Source organism: Gracilinanus agilis, chromosome 6 (genome assembly GCF_016433145.1).
Source record: "Gracilinanus agilis isolate LMUSP501 chromosome 6, AgileGrace, whole genome shotgun sequence".
Lineage (NCBI taxonomy): Eukaryota > Metazoa > Chordata > Mammalia > Didelphimorphia > Didelphidae > Gracilinanus > Gracilinanus agilis.
Window position 1 is genome coordinate 173,647,886 of NC_058135.1, and position 16,333 is coordinate 173,664,218.

At 36.2% G+C, this 16,333-nt stretch overlaps 1 protein-coding gene across 1 annotated transcript in view; it reads right to left on the reverse strand.

The window, feature by feature from the left end:
- Nucleotides 1-2,100: 2,100 nt before the first annotated feature.
- The window catches only part of TMEM33 (transmembrane protein 33), a 25,110-nt gene continuing 10,877 nt past the window's right edge, over nt 2,101-16,333 (reverse strand). Inside the window, exons 7-8 of the mRNA XM_044680539.1 lie at nt 10,316-10,399; nt 2,101-3,902 (exon numbers count right to left, since the gene is read on the reverse strand). Coding sequence (XP_044536474.1) covers nt 3,773-3,902; nt 10,316-10,399 — 214 coding nt within the window. The 3' untranslated portion in view covers nt 2,101-3,772. The remainder of the gene's footprint in view (nt 3,903-10,315; nt 10,400-16,333) is intronic.

A 16,333-nucleotide genomic window follows, 5' to 3' on the forward strand; every position in this document is an offset into this window, starting at 1 on the left:
AAGGATCTTGATTTTTTGATGGTTATTAAACATAATTAAAATGTGTAATTGGACATACTGAAAAAAAAAATCAGCATGCCCTGGCATGACATTTTCTAAAATAAAGTAAAATTCGGTATAATTTCAATGCTTTGACCCCATCCAAAGGGAGTGTTATCGCCTAAAGTAGAAAGACCTTATTATTATACAATTTCTTCCATACTGTATTACATGGTTTATTCTGAAGGCTTTTTTCCCGTAACAAGTCAGATCAAAAAAGGAAAAAGGAGCTATTCTGAGTATTTTCAGTTTTTCGTTAAAAAAATGTTTAAACAAATTCAACTACTCAGTGACACAAATGCCATTTTCATTCTGAACTATCTAACATAACCTAAGTTATCAATGCTAAATTTCCATTATGTAATCCTATGGTTTTTAATCAGCTGTCACACATAATTGTTTAATATAGTCTGGTACTAACTCAATTGGCTCCTCAACTTCTAGACAAATTTGGGTATGAGGTAGACTTATCTAACTAGTTTATACACAATTAGTAATAAGTATTTTATGGAAGGCTATAAGATATAAGATAAAATCTGTCAATGGGATTGCTGGCAACACTAGAATTTTCTAATATTGGAAATCTATACAAAACACCTTTTGATTGCTCATAGGTGATCCTTTAGGCCAATAAAAAATTGGTGATCACAAGTAAGATAAAAAATATTTTATGAATAGTACATACCCTTTGACCCAACAATACCATTACTAGGTTTGTATCCCAGAGATAAAAAACAACTATAACCAAAAAAAAAAAGGGGGGGGGGAGAAAGGACCTTTATATACAAAAATATTTAAAGCAGCTCTTTTTTTTTGGTGGGGAGGGGTCAAAGATTTGGAAAGTAAAGGGATATCCATCAACTGGGGAATGGCTAAGTTATGGTATATGATTGTAACAGAATATTATTGAGCTGTAAGAAACTGACAAGCAGGAAGCCCTGAAAAACTTGGGAAGACTTACATGAACCAAAGCTGAGTGAAATAAGCAGAACCAGGAGAATGTTGTACAGTGATGGGAATATTGTACAACGAACAACAGTGAATAACAGCTATTCTCAGCAATACAATGGTCCAAAACCATCCCAAAGGACTCGTGATAAAAAAATGCCATTGCTGGGGCAGCTGGGTAGCTCAGTGGATTGAGTCAGGCCTAGAGATGAGAGGTCCTAGGTTCAAATCTGGCCTCAGACACTTCCCAGCTGGGTGACCCTGGGCAAGTCACTTGACCCCCACTGCCCAACCTTACCACTCTTCCACCTAGGAGCCAATACACAGAAGTTAAGGGTTTAAAAAAAAAAAATGCCACTGCTTCCAGAGAAAAAGAATTGGATGAATTCAGAACGAAGCAAACTTTTTTCACTTTCTTAATTTTTTTCTATTTGAGTTTACATCCACAAAAGAATCAATATGGGAAAATGTTTTACATATATATGAGATTATTTACCATCTCAAGAGGGCTGGGGAGGGTTAGGGGGCAGGGAAGACGGAGAGAATTTGAAACTCAATAGTCTCTGGAAAAAAGTTGGAAACTTATTTTTACATGTAGTTGGGGAAAAAATTAAAATTTTTTTTGGAAATTAACATTTTGAGCAATTTGTTAGTGTCATACTTACTTTCTACAATTTTAGTAGTTACTTATAAATGAAAATAAGGTTTAAAAATAAACTGGATGTCCACTTAGCCAAAGAAAGTATTTAAGAGATACAACTGATTGTAGTAACCACTGGAACTGACAACCAGTTTGTTAACTAAAACACCCACCAGTTCTAGTTTTAATGTTATAATTGGTCTTATCGATAAAAGAAATTATTTCTTTTTCCATTATTTCTGAACAATAATCATCTTCAAAATAAAGAATTCAGGGTAACTATTTTAAATAACATTTCATTTATAGTACATGAAAAGTAAAACATGCTCTATGACAGAAATAAAAAAACAGACAACAATACAATTAAAATTATTCATGGATTTAAAATAATCTATTTCTATTCTTGTCAAAAATTCTTGATCTAATAAAGAATATTTTTCAAAAAAATTCTTAGAAAGGAACATACTGGTTAATTTAGTTTTACATTCACTTTATTGCTATAGAAATTTTAGTTATAAAACCATCAGCTTACAGATATAGTAATAAGGATAGCCACAAAAAAGATCAACTGTGTGTTATGCAGTTGCTTCTCCAACTTAGTGGATAATAATTCTTCCATAAATAGTTGATTAAAGTGAGCTCAATCAAATAAAATAAGAGCAATCAAATAGAATTATTCTAGTCCATTTTAAAAACATTGCCTTTGTGCCTACAGTTTGAGCAAAAAGATATGGACAACTGATGGTTACTGACAAGTGACTAATGAATGTATTTTGATAGTCTAAATTACATGCACACATTAAAAAAACTAGTTACAAATAACTAATATACCTTACTTTGGACCACTGAAGTTTTGCAATACTTAAATATTTTCCAATCATGCAACAGTAATAAAAATCAGAATGAGTTTTATAAAGAAATTCTGTGAGGCTCAATGAACAGGATTTAACAATTCATACAAATAAAGTCACAGTTGTACACTGTACCCAACTCTCCAAAACTCACCTAAGTATTACAGAGAAAGGATACATACTGCATTTTTTTTTTATCATTTACCTTATATGTAAACCTTCTCATATAATTCTTTATCAGGTTTGCTGGATGAACATAAAATCTATATGGCATAAGTTTCATTATTATCAGAATAAGTCACCAAGTACAGTCACTTGGGTTTACAATTAATCTTCAGCTAAAGGCATTTATTTCATGTGGTGTCTCAATAGCTGCAAACTTTATGTAAATTCAAGCCTAAGAAACCAAGAAAATTGGCAGTTCAGAATCTAGATTATGAGATTCTATAAAGATAATACCTGAATTGTCACCACATGTATTAAGAAAGAGGAAAAAGTTCTTCTGTTTTAGAGTTCTAACCTATTTAAATTCTTTGACAAGTTCTAGTCAAAGGATCAAGTGAAAGGATGATTGCACCTTACAATACACACCTTTTGACCACTACCCAAAATGGTTATGTGACTGAAATGATTTTATAACCAGACAACAAAGGTATTGGTTGACCTTTTTAAAGCCAAAATTATACAAGTTATTGAACAAGACAAAGAAGGACTAGCCAAAGTACTGACAAAGTCCCCTTCTAAATTGAGGACTACATAAATCTATTCCACAAAACGGCATAGTATTGGTTTGCTTGTTTAGATGAAGTTTTAAAATCAATGCAATTCTACTACTTCTGTTACAATAATTTTGACTGAAATTATCAAATGGAAAAAAGAATACTGCCTCAACACATCCACAAATATTATGTGTGGGACTAAATCAAGGGCTTGCACTACATGCAAAATATAGCTAATATGAGCTGACATGAAAGAAATTTAGTAAGTTTTTGTGTGTGGGGAAAAGTAAGAAATTAAAGTAATTGGTGATGTTTTCATTGTTTTAAATGATTTTGTCTTTAGCTTAATAGACTTTTGTTTATAAGATGCAAACCTACTTACACCATGACCACAATAACATTTTCTCAGAAACCAAAAAGACTTGATTTAACACACTACAGAATTAAACATTTTTACAGAGAGAAATTACCCAACCTGGACCAAGATTAGTGTAATACCTGGCATTTACAACCTCTTGCAGATGTACCAACTGCTTACAATGTTCATTGTACATATAATTTAACTGGATGTTAAACTATGCAACTGTTGGTGCCAGTCTGCTTAAAAAAGCGATGCTCTGGAGACACAGTCTTCTCACAAATATGGGACATGCAGGTTTCATTACTAGATGTTCAACAACAATCCTCAGTTCATTAAATAAGGTCCTGAAAGACAAAGATTATTTTCTTTCAGAAATGTAAACACAAAGCCATATTAATATTACTTTAGCAAGTCCAAAATAAAAGGAAATTTTCAATGTACCCCAGATATAGTAATGAAACAACACACTACTAAAATTCTCAAAATTAAAGCTTCTTATATCTTGTCTGGGAAAGGTTGAATTCAATGCACCTAATATTCCTCAAAAGGGGTATGTGGTGAGGATGAAGGAGAAAAGCAAGGCAAAAAAAAAAATCAATCAGGTTTTCTATTCAAATAGTATGATTTCTGTGAATTTTTGGTCTTCAGAGATGCTAGAGAACCTCATTTCAGAAGTTCTTAATATATAGGGCAAAAAATTACTTTAAAATTCACTTTAGGGGGCAGCTGGGTAGCTCAGTGGAGTGAGAGTCAGACCTAGAGACGGGAGGTCCTAGGTTCAAACCCGGCCTCAGCCACTTCCCAGCTGTGTGACCCTGGGCAAGTCACTTGACCCCCATTGCCCACCCTTACCAATCTTCCACCTATGTGACAATACACCGAAGTACAAGGGTTAAAAAAAAAATTCACTTTATTGCTTTTTCTCCATAAAAATTAAGGTATCTTCTATCTAGTCCAACTTATTTCTAGGAGGAAGACTAAATTGGCAGCAAAATCACTGACAGAATATAGGAGTTTGGAAGGCCTAGAATGCCTGATACATTACTAGCTGGTAATTTTACATCTGCAAAATAAGTATAATAATACCTATAAACACCCATTCTGGGGTGATCTCAAATGAGACAATGTATACAGAGTGCTTTGTAATGTGAGAAAGGAATATATATTTTGATTTGATCAATCAGAAATTTAGACTTTCCTTCCATTTGTTTTGAATTTGGGTCAATCAGCAACCACTGATACTGCCACCCCCCCACCCCCAACCAGGCTAATTGAGGAATTGCAATTGGTTCCTGGAGGGTAATGTAGGAGAGCTAAGTGGGTAAAGGGAATGGCATATAAAGTGAGACCCAGCAGAAAAGGGGGTGGAGTTTGTTTCTGAGGCTGAGATTCAGAGACAGACTCTGGGCTGTTAGGCTTTAGGTTGATAGGCTAGGCAATTCTTTACCTCCTTTCTATATTTCCTTCTCTTATTATCTTTATCTTACAGTCTTGTGACTTAAGGGTTAATTCCTATAAACAGTGACCACAACAATTTTTTACTCTTATAATTTAGTCAAACCCATTCTAATCACTACAGAAACAAGTCAGTAGCAGAGTCAATGAACTGCATCCCATCTCATTTGCTTATTTTCAAATTTCACCACTTGTTCAAAGTTAAAGTCTGTTTTGGAAACTACCTTCATGTGTCAGATGGGTCAGAACCCATCCTCTTTTAGTTGAAAAGTCATCTTTGCTTCCTCCCTTTGGGGGAAGGGCTATACATAGCAAGGGCTCTCTCCTGCCCTACTATAAATTCCAACAAGAATATGGACTATAGTGGGACTGTAGGCTGAGAAAACTTCTATCTATCATTCCTTATCTAGCCTCTCATGAAGGATCTTTTGGCTTTGATGAGCCTTAAAGGGTTCTGAAGAGAATAATGGGAGATTGTAGAGCCAAGTAGAATAGAGGAGAGGACATTAAGGAGAAAGCTAGGGAAATGAAAGAGCATGTGTGTATTTGGCAAAAAACAAGAGGACATCAAGGGTGAGTTAACAAAGAGAAGTCACTGTGGCTGACTCTGACCTAAGTGATATAACTCCGAACAGGAACTTCTTACAAGAAGCTAGAGCCAGGAGAAAGGCTTGCCTTGGAGTGGTACTGGGAGCCACATGGATTATGCTTGATCAACTATAAGCCAGGTGCGGTGCTAAGCACTGATACAAAAAAAGAGTCTCAGAGGAGACAAACAAACCACCATGTACAAATAAGATCTAGAGAGAATAAACAGAAAAGGCATCAACACTAAGAGGGAATGTGGAGAGGGTGGTGGAGCAGCTAGGTGGCTTAGTGGATTGAGAGCCAGACCTAGAGATGGGAGGCCCCAGGTTCAAATTTGGCCTCAGACACTTTCTAGCTGTGTGATCCTGGGCAAATCACTTAGCGCCAGTCACCTAGCTCTTACTGCTTGCTCTTCTGTCTTGAAACCGTTATACAGTACTATTCTAAGACAGGAGGTAAGGGTTTAAAGGGGGGAAAAAAAGGAATGGTAAATGACTTCTTATAGAAGACAAAATGTTAGTTGGAATTTGAAGGAAGCCAGAGAAGACAGGAGGCAGAGAAGAAAAGGGAAGAGGGCTCAGGCATGGGAGACAACTGGTGAAAATACTCAGAGTTGAATACAATAATGTTTTGTTCAAGGAAAAAAGGAAGCCAGTATCACTACATGGAAAAATAAGTATGTGTCAGGTAGTAAGAAATAAGACTGGAAAGGTGGGGAAGGATGCTGGTTCTGAAGAGCTTTGAATACTGATCCTGGGAGGTGATGAGTCACTGAATTTACTAGGGAGGAGGAGGGAAAGAAAGGGATGACACTAAAGACCTTTGCTTTAGAAAAATCACTTCAGTGGCTGAATGGAGGATGAATAGAGAAATAGGAGGCAGGCAGACCCACTAGCAACAATCCAGGTGTGAGGTGCTGAGAGCTTTTTACCAGGGTGAAAACAGTGTCAGAGGAAAAGACTAGACCATACATGAGAGACATTAGCAAGGTAAAAATCAAGAGAACTTGGCAACAGCATGGATGGGGGGAGGGGGGAGGGGTTAAGAGAAAACAAGGAATCCTAGATTGTGAGCAAATTCACTTTGGAAGCTGAGTTTAAGTCTGAGATGTCCACAAAGCATGGGGAGACTTGAATTTGAATGGCAGGATAGAGGGTAGGGCTGGATAAAAGCATTTGGGAATCATTAGCTTAAAGATTATTGTTGAATCCATGGATGCTGAGGAGATCACCATGTAAAATAGTATAGAGGGGAAAAAGAAGTGGGCCAGGACAGTCCTGGGGGACATTCAACATTAGTAGGTGTGACCTGAATAAAGATCCAACAAAGAAGACTAAGGAGTAGTCAGATAGATAAGAGGAGATCCTAGTAATTTCATGGAAACTTAGAAAAGATCAAGAAGATTGTGAAAGACAGTGTCAAAGGATAAGACTGAGATAGCAGGATCCTCCAAATCACCACTCTTGCTTCTAGCCCAACCCTCACAAACATCATCAGTAACTCCTATGGAAAAAGTCTTTTTCATTTCATTATGTAACCACAAATTTTATCTGTCTAAAAAGCTAAAGGGTAAGGCTGTGAAGAGAAATACATGAGGATGGCATGCCTACTACATAGGATGCTGGATAAGGGAAACCTTTGAAAATTATAACAATGAGGTAAGGGCAGCTAGGTGGCTCAGGTCTAGAGACAGGAGGTCCTGGGTTGAAATCTGAGCTCAGACACTTCCTAGCTGTGTGAACCCTTATTGCCTAGCCTTTACTGCTCTTCTGCCTTAGAACCAATACACAGTATTAATTCTAAGATGGAAGGTATGGGTTTAAAATATGCACATATTGGGGCAGCTGGGTAGCTCAGTGGAGTGAGAGTCAGGCCTAGAGACAAGAGGTCCTAGGTTCAAACCCGGCCTCAGCCACTTCCCAGCTGTGTGACCCTGGGCAAGTCACTTGACCCCCATTGCCACCCTTACCAATCTTCCACCTATGAGACAATACACTGAAGTACAAGGGTTAAAAAAAAAAAAATGCACATATTTTAAACAGCCCTACAATAATGAAGTGGGGTACAAAGAAAGAGTGGCCTGGTTACTCTCACAAAACCCAGTAATAACAGTAGCTCAACAGTAGCTACAGAAGGTTCTGGTTAGGAGCTTTGCAAGGATCACCAGCTAGCTGAGGCTCTAGAGGCAACATATTGAGAGAACAATAGAGATAGAAACTCTTCAGGGAAAGAAGCCAACATAGCAGAAAAAGCTCAACATGCTGCAACATAGGAGATTTTCTTGATATTGTATGGGAAATATCAGCTTAATGATGTGGATTTTGGGATAATGAATGACATATAACTGGCAAGTATAAAAAGATTTAGTGACAATTTTTACAAATTCACAGGTTTCTGGTTAGAACATACAAAAACTAATCATATAAATTAAGAGAAATACTATTTAAGAAAATGATAGATCAACATTGGTAGCTGAGTAACAAAGAGAAAATGGCGTTACGACATTTTCTACATATTTAAGGTTTGCTACAACTTTGGTTACAACTTTAGTCACTTGTTTGTTAGCTCAAATCCTGATCACCTTCATTCTGGTTATTACCAGATCCTAAGTTATTTCCCTGCCTCCTTCAATGTGCCCTGTACAATACCAAAGCAAAAATCTTGAAATACAATTACATCAACCTGTATGAGGGTGGAGGGAAGACTCATTATAAGGGAAAGCAACATAGCTGGTACTTTGCTAAGCACTTTGCAAATATCTCATTTGATATTCAAAACAACCCTGTAAGTTAGGTGCTCCTGGAAGCCCCATTTTAAAGTTGAGGAACCTGAGACGAAAGACAAGGGTTTTCTCCAGGCTTATACAGCTAGTAAGTATCTGAGGCTAGATATGAACTCAGGTCTCCCTGACTCCAGGCCCAGTGTTTTATAAACTGTGACACCTTTTAAGCCAAATGTATGTATGATAAAGGAAGTCATGTTGTGAATTTGGATCATGTGTGTGATGCAACAACAAGCATATGCCTTCTGTAAAGAGAGAAAATATCCCTATAGCACTGTGTGAAATATACAGTAATACTTCTTACCTGCCTATCATGTAAAGTCCTTATGTGCATAGGAGATAAGGGGCCCTGCAAGGCTCATCTAAAGCAGGCTGTAGGTGATAAGCACACAAGAGTCTGCTAAGCTAACCACAGGTCAGGTGAAATACTTCTTTTTTCAGTCAAACCATGATGCTCAAAGGCCTCAAAGTACATATCAGAACAGAGAAGAAAAAACACCCCCTCCATCCTCAAATTAGACAAGGGGACAGAAGAAGAGAGACCAAGACAGTCAGTGTGCTTTCTCTGCCCACCAACACCCCCTGCTTTCCATCAGTGAGTAGCTACACCCGCCAGAGACCTCTCCCCTGGGGAGCCCGAACAAGCACATGTGGAGACCAAAGATAGCCTGTAACCTGTTGTGGGATGGATATTCTTACAGATATTGTTATAATAAAAATAAAACCAAGAGCACTATAATTATGTGCCGGTAGGGAATTTCCACAATAAGGGGGAACGGTGTCCCACCACAGGGAGAACTTCATACAATTTGGTAGAGGTGGGTTTAGCACTTATTCACCATACTAGGATCATGCTATTCCCAAATCACATCCCTTCCCCAGATTTCTTAAGTAGATCCCAAATACCCACAGGATAAAACCTGGAATTCTTAGCTTAACATTTGGGACTCTCACAAGGTCTGACCTCTTCTTTCTAGCTACTCACCTTCCTGAACCCTCTGCTCCATCTCCCACTTGCCCCCCTAAACAAATCTTGTCTTTTCCTCCCCCCACACTATCACATGATTTCCCTTCTACTCTTCATTCAAATATCATCTTTTCCCCCTCATCAAAATTCTGCATATCCTGGGGCCAAGTCAATTTGCTCCTCCTTTCTGAAGGCTCCCCAGAGCTCTAAAGTTCATGCTGGTCCACACTCTTAACTTCCTTTAGCAATCACTTCTTATACTATTTACTGAAAATTCATTACACAGAGACCTGGAACATCCCTTACAATGTGCTGAGCAATTACTTCTCTGCAATTTGGTTAGTTGACTTCACATGAATACTTTATTCAAATTTACTGTAAGTTGGGAACTGTCTCATCATCCTTGCACTGTAGCCTTGGTTCTTTTATGTAGTAAATAAACATTTTAGCCCTCCAAAGAATCTGATTTTACCACCACTGTGTGTGGGTAGAAGTTCCCTTCACTAACATAGCTTTGTGTCAGTTCCTGTGGCCAAAAAAATTCATCCCACGTTAACCTACTGCCTGATAATGAGCCTCTTTAAACCTAGTAGGGTTGGCCAACCAATAACAGGTACATCATTCACTTCAAAGACTTGTAAGCAAAGCTTTTCAAGTTTGGAAGAACCAGTTAGAGCTTGTGCTCCTTAGACAAAGCCTTCAAGAATCTAGGGCCAAGATGAGTCACTAGAGAGGGACATTTATGGCACGTTGACTGTAAAAAAAAATATTATGTAGCTAATAATGTAAGTCACATTTGCACAATAAAAATAAAGATTTTCTTAAATTTAAGAGTAAATTGCAATCACCCCCAAATTTTAATATGTTAACTTGGTATTAGACTATAGAGAATTGATAAAACTAATAATCATGGTGTCCTACTTCCCTAACGGTACGTATAAATCTTTTGTAAGATGTAAGCTTACCGACAATATGGATTTCTTCGAGAGGAATATCGTAGGGTAAGAAATCTGTAGTAAATGAAAGGCTGGAGCAAGTTTCCTTGACCACTAGAATAAAATTTTAAAAAATGTAATGAATATTTCATTGTAGTTCATTATTAAACATTTCATTGTATTCTCATACTCTTACCACATTCTTGTTGGAGGATTGGCACAAGGCAGCAAAATATGTGCATTTATTTTTTTAAACCAGAAGCAAGATTTCATTATTGTTGGGAGCTCCTATCCAAAAGCCTCCTTTTCTAAAGTAGACTGGTAATTTCTCTCAAACTTAGCTTCTTAGAGTTTTGGAAAGTGTTAGGCCAGGTAAAGTGACTGTCCAAAATCACATAGCAGGTATGTCTAAGGAAGGACTTGAGCTAATTTTTCCTAACTGGAGACCAATTTTCTATCCACTAGCGCCATGCTGCTCTTCCATATAAATCTTTTTTAATTGATAAAGGTCTCATTTCTCAAATATAAAAGCACAAAATCAAATTTATAAGAATACAAGTCATTCTCCAATCAACAAATGGTCAAAGGATAGGAATATGCAGTTTTGAGATGAAGAAATCAAAGCTATCAGTAATCATATTAAAATATTCCAAATAGGGGGCAGCTAAATGGCTCAGTAGATTGAGAGCCAGGCCTAGAGATGGGAGGTCCTGGGTTCAAATCTGGCCTCAAACACTTCCTAGCAGTGTGACCCTGGGCATGTCACTTAATCCCCATTGCCTAGCCCTTACTGCTCTTCTACCTTAGAACCAATACACAGTATTGAACCTTAGGCGAAAGGTAAGGGTTAAAAAAAAAAAAAAAGTTCTAAATAACTCTTGATTTAAGAAAAGGAAATTAAAACAACTGAGGTACCATGTCACACTTATCAGATTGGCCAATATGATAATAAAGGAAAACGATAACTGTTGGAGAGAATGTGGGAAACTAAGGCATTGCTGGTAGAGTTGTGAACGAATTCAACTGTTCTTGAGCATAGCTTTAAAATAATTCATACCCTTTGATTCAGAAATACAACTACTAGATTTGTATCCCAAAGAGATAAAAAAAATGGGAAAGGACCTACTTGTACAAAAAATATTTATAGCAGCTCTTTTTGTGGTAGCAAAGAATTAGAAACTAAAGGGATATCAATCAATTGGGAAATAGCTGAAGAAATTGTGGAATACTATTATGCTGTAAGGAATATGAACAGGATGATTTTAGAAAGAGCTAGAAAGACCTTCATGGACTGATGCAGAGTGAAATAAGCAGAACCAGGAAAACACTGTATATAGTAACTGCAATATTATGGAATGATTGACTGATAGACTTTGCTACTATTGGCAATAAAATGATCTAGGACAATTGAGGTACTTATGACAAAGAATGCTATCCATCTCCAGAGGTTAAGAACCTTGAGAGTAGAAATGCAGATGAAAGCATACAATTTTTCACTTGTTTATCTGAGTATAAATTTTGGGGTTTTGGTTTTATAAGATTATCCATTTACAAAAATAAACAACATAGAAATGGGTTATGCATGATGATACATGTATAACCCAGAAGAAAATAAAAATTAAAAGATTTAAAAAATATATTTTTATTCATTTCATTAACCATTTCTGAATTTACATAAATTTTTTTAAACATTCATTTAAAAAAATTTTGATTTCTAAATTCTTCCCCTCCCTCCCACATCTATCTCTCCTATCCTTTGAGAAGGCAAGCAATTTGATACAAATACATATGAAGTCAATGTAAAACATTTTCATATTAGCCTATATATATGTATTCATACATACATACATACATACACACACACACACACACACATATATATATACATATAAAAATATAAAATCTTCTATCTTAGAATCAATACTATGTACTATTAGTGTTGATTCTAAGACAGAAAAGTGGTAACGGCTAGGCAATGGGAGCCAAGTGACTTGGCCAGAGTCACACAACTGGGAAGTGTCTAAGGCCAGATTTGCATTCAGACACACACATATAAAAAGTCATATGCAATAAAGCATCGAGAATTTTAAAAAGCATAAAAATTAAGAAACTTATATATGGTTTCAAAGCAACTAGTAGCTTCTGCCAATGAATAGACTTGTTTTAAAACTATGGTTACAGATGTGTAATAATGAAAACATTGACACATTTTCAAATACTGAACTTTGAGTGTTACTTTCTACAAAATGTAGTCATGAGACAACAAATTTAAGAGTTGGGAGTTTACAGTTCATTTCATCAAAACTGCTTTCACTTTTCACATTATGAAAGTTAAGTCCCCAAGACTTTAAGTGATTTGATCAAAATCATAAAGGTAGAAGCTATAAAGGCAGGCCTTTACTGTGAGTCCTCTAAGTACGTGGCAAAAGTCTTAATGTTATACTGTAATTAGTAAGTTGGTACCCTAAATTTGAGATCCTTGTTCAGTAACCAACAAGATGACATGCTATTCCAAGAAATGAAATCAATTTTGACAATATAAATGAAAGAGAAAAAGAAATTGAAGCTGAATGGAAAAGTTCAGGGGGCAGCTGGGTAGTCTGGTGGATTGAGAGCCTGGCCTAGAGACCGGAGGTCCTAGGTTCAAATCTGGCCTCAGATACTTCCTAGATGTATGATACTGGACAGGTCACTTAACCCCCATTGCCTAGCCCTTACCACTCTTCTCCCTTAGAACCAATACATAGTATTGATTCTAAAATGGAAGGTAAAGGTTTAATAAATGAATGGAAAAGTTCACACCTACTTGCCTTAGAAAAGCAAATGAAGAAGTTGGTGGAATTGATTTTATTTTGCATCTAAAAATAGCCAGAAATATCATTTCAAGATATTTGATCTTCTCAGATTACAGTACTCAGCAAAAAATGTCACCGCAAAAAAAAAATCTTTGTACATCAACATCTGTTACAGAGGTTGATGCGATAGGTAAACTTTGCAAAGAACTCAGTAGGACTACAAATTACATAAATCAATATATAGTTACTTGGTAACTTCTAGGCAAAAGTGTATAGAAAATGAAAAATAAGACTGGATCAAAAAATGAAGGAAGCTAAAGTTCCACAGACCACACAGGATTTTTATGCCTCTATATTTTGAATACCTTCTGGAGATACTTGCTGGACATGGTAAGCACTGAATAACATCACACAAAAAAGGGAAATTATCTACATATGAAATTACTGGGTACTGATGTGGACATCCTAACTATCGGGGCCATGAAACAGTCAAGCCATCAAACTCCCAAGTTAAAGATCAGAATCAACACCGAAGTAAAAGAATAACATGAGAAAATAATACTATGTAATAAAAACAGACTCATAATGATCTTTTTAAATAAACCAGTAATTCAGAAGGATGGGCAATGAAGTCTATAAAAATGTAAATAAAGTGATCATTCAAAGGAAGTACAACTCTAAATAATGGAAAATCTAATGGAAGACAGCTTCCTCATGAAGGACTGACTACCTGAGTAACCTAGTATATCCACTGTCAAACACTGCTACTATATAAGATGTTTTTGCTTAATTCCTTTAATCACAAAAGAATATTCAAGGAGCAAGGAAAAGTGGAAAATTACTGTGGTATAAAGACAAAACAAACATAAAGAAAATTTTATTTTATAAGGAAAAAATAGGAAATTGATAACAAATTTTTATTAACAGGGACTAGCAGGATCTCCTATGAAATTTTAACCAGTGTAAAGCAATATCCACAAAAAGAAGTCTTAAAGAATCTAGGAAATTTCTCAGTAAACACTTCATTTTCTTACCAAAAGTAATACTGGTTTACAATATAAATGCATTTGTAAAATCTTACACAGGAAAACTTCAGATTACATGCACACTATCACCTCATAACAGTACAAAGCCAAATGAGTTGGTAGATAACTTCAGTTGAGACCCAATTAAGCTAGATATCCTAAAAGTATTTAAGGAGGAAATTGAAGACAACTGTTTTGGACTGGGTCTGACTCAGGCCAGTCCTCTGATGATATACGGAACAAAATAAAGACACTCAACCCTTTAAAAAAAAAAAAAGTTTATTTGGCCATAGCAAGCTTGTTCCTCTTCCTCCTCTGTTTCAAAGAAGACCAGTGAAATCGAGGGGGTGATGTCTTGATTTGTATGTGAAGTAGATTTAAGTGAGGAAGAGCTGCACAAAGCCATTAGCCACACACTCTCTTCCAGTCCTCAAAATTCAGTGGGAGGATAAAATTCAGGATGAGTAGCAATGGCCTGGGATGCAATGGATGATATTTGCATCTCTGATGTCTGAGCAAGCTCTAAGCCCTCCACAGCACCTGGTTCAGCAGTCTTCAAGGCCTCTAAAACCAAATGTTCTCATCTACCCATTCTGCTAGGCAAAGGCTTCATATCTTTTGGGGAAGACATCATTCTAAGTCACTGACAGGTTTGTGTCCCACTGGCTAACTTCAACCTAGGTTAGTCCTGTTTGCCAAGATGGTTTTAATGGGGTGTGACTACTGCCTATGCTATAACTTTTTGGAATGACAGATGAGAGTTGGGTGAAAGGTGGACATCAAAGGAGGTTGAGCAGTCCTGAAAAGGGCTTAGCAAACACCCCATAAAATCCTTGTTGAGAGGCTATTCAACAAAATCAGTACTGGGGATATCTAGAGTTGATTCAGCTCAGAAAAGCTCCCTTGCCTGAGTTACCCATCGTGACTTATCAGGCAAGCATTCCCGAGTTCCTCTTGTTTTGTACTCAGGTGACGAGAAGTGGCAACAGTGAGTCTTAGTAGTCTCCTGAGTAACCAAGTCTTAAGGAAGGTCTCAATAACTTTTAAAGGGCCAAACTCATAATGCTTCTATCAAAACAACAGAAGAAATTGAAAAGACTTTCCAAGATTTTTGTAACAAACTATTTTCCTTGTCAATGACAGGAAGGTCACCACATCAATATATGGATACCACATATCTTAATATACCACACGAGACAATAGAAATACTTTAAAAAAAAAAAAAACAAAGCCGAGAAGAGAAATTTGATCAGACCAAGTTTCTTAAATTGAAAGCATAGAGGAGCGAATTCTAAAAATATTTTGAAAAGGGCAATCTATCTCTTGAAAAAATATTATTACTTTTTAAAAAAAGGAGATTAAGAGGTTATCAACAAAACTAACTTATATGCCCACAAAATCCTTTTAAAAGAGAACAAATTTACACATATATTCTAGAAGAAGTGACAGAAACAGATAGGCTTTCACAAACAATATTCAAGAGTGGATTACATTATTTATAATTGTATAATTTTCATGCTAAAAGGTAAATAGAAGATTCCACTGTGCTTATTGTGTTGTGATTGAAAAAGCATTCAATTTTGCATGGCAAGACACTATTTTAAAGGGTCTCATTTAAAAGGTAGCTCCCATGCTTATGTTAAAATTACACAAAATTCCTTGAAAGATGCAACAAGGCTAATTTTGTTTGATGGCCTAATGATTATTGCTATATAATAGGAAATAAAAAGGGAGCCACACGTCTGCTAAAGGCTATTTTCCACTGCCCTGGAAAACATCCAGCGAAATCTAAAAGGAAGAGATTCTCAGAACACTGATTGTACTGCCTGCAAAAATAAGATCTATAATCATTCAAAAGAGCTCAGCTTTACTAAATTATATAGGAAAACCCAAATGAATTAAAAATGACAGCTGTCCAAGTCCCTAAACCTTGTCAACCAGTGGACCACCTGGGATAGAATTTGCAAAAGGACAATGAACAGGGTAAACAGAGGAGGACATGAACAAAGGTGACCAAAAAAGAAAAGGTATGAATTGGTTACAATCTGCCATTTTAGAGGGAAGACCTAAATCAACAAGATCACAGATCCATCAAATTATCCAAAGAAATATTTCTAGTTTAATGCATATCTATATCTATCTATCTATCTATCTATCTATCTATATATATATATATACATATATATATATATATATAATCTGTGTGTGTCTATATATATATCTGTGTG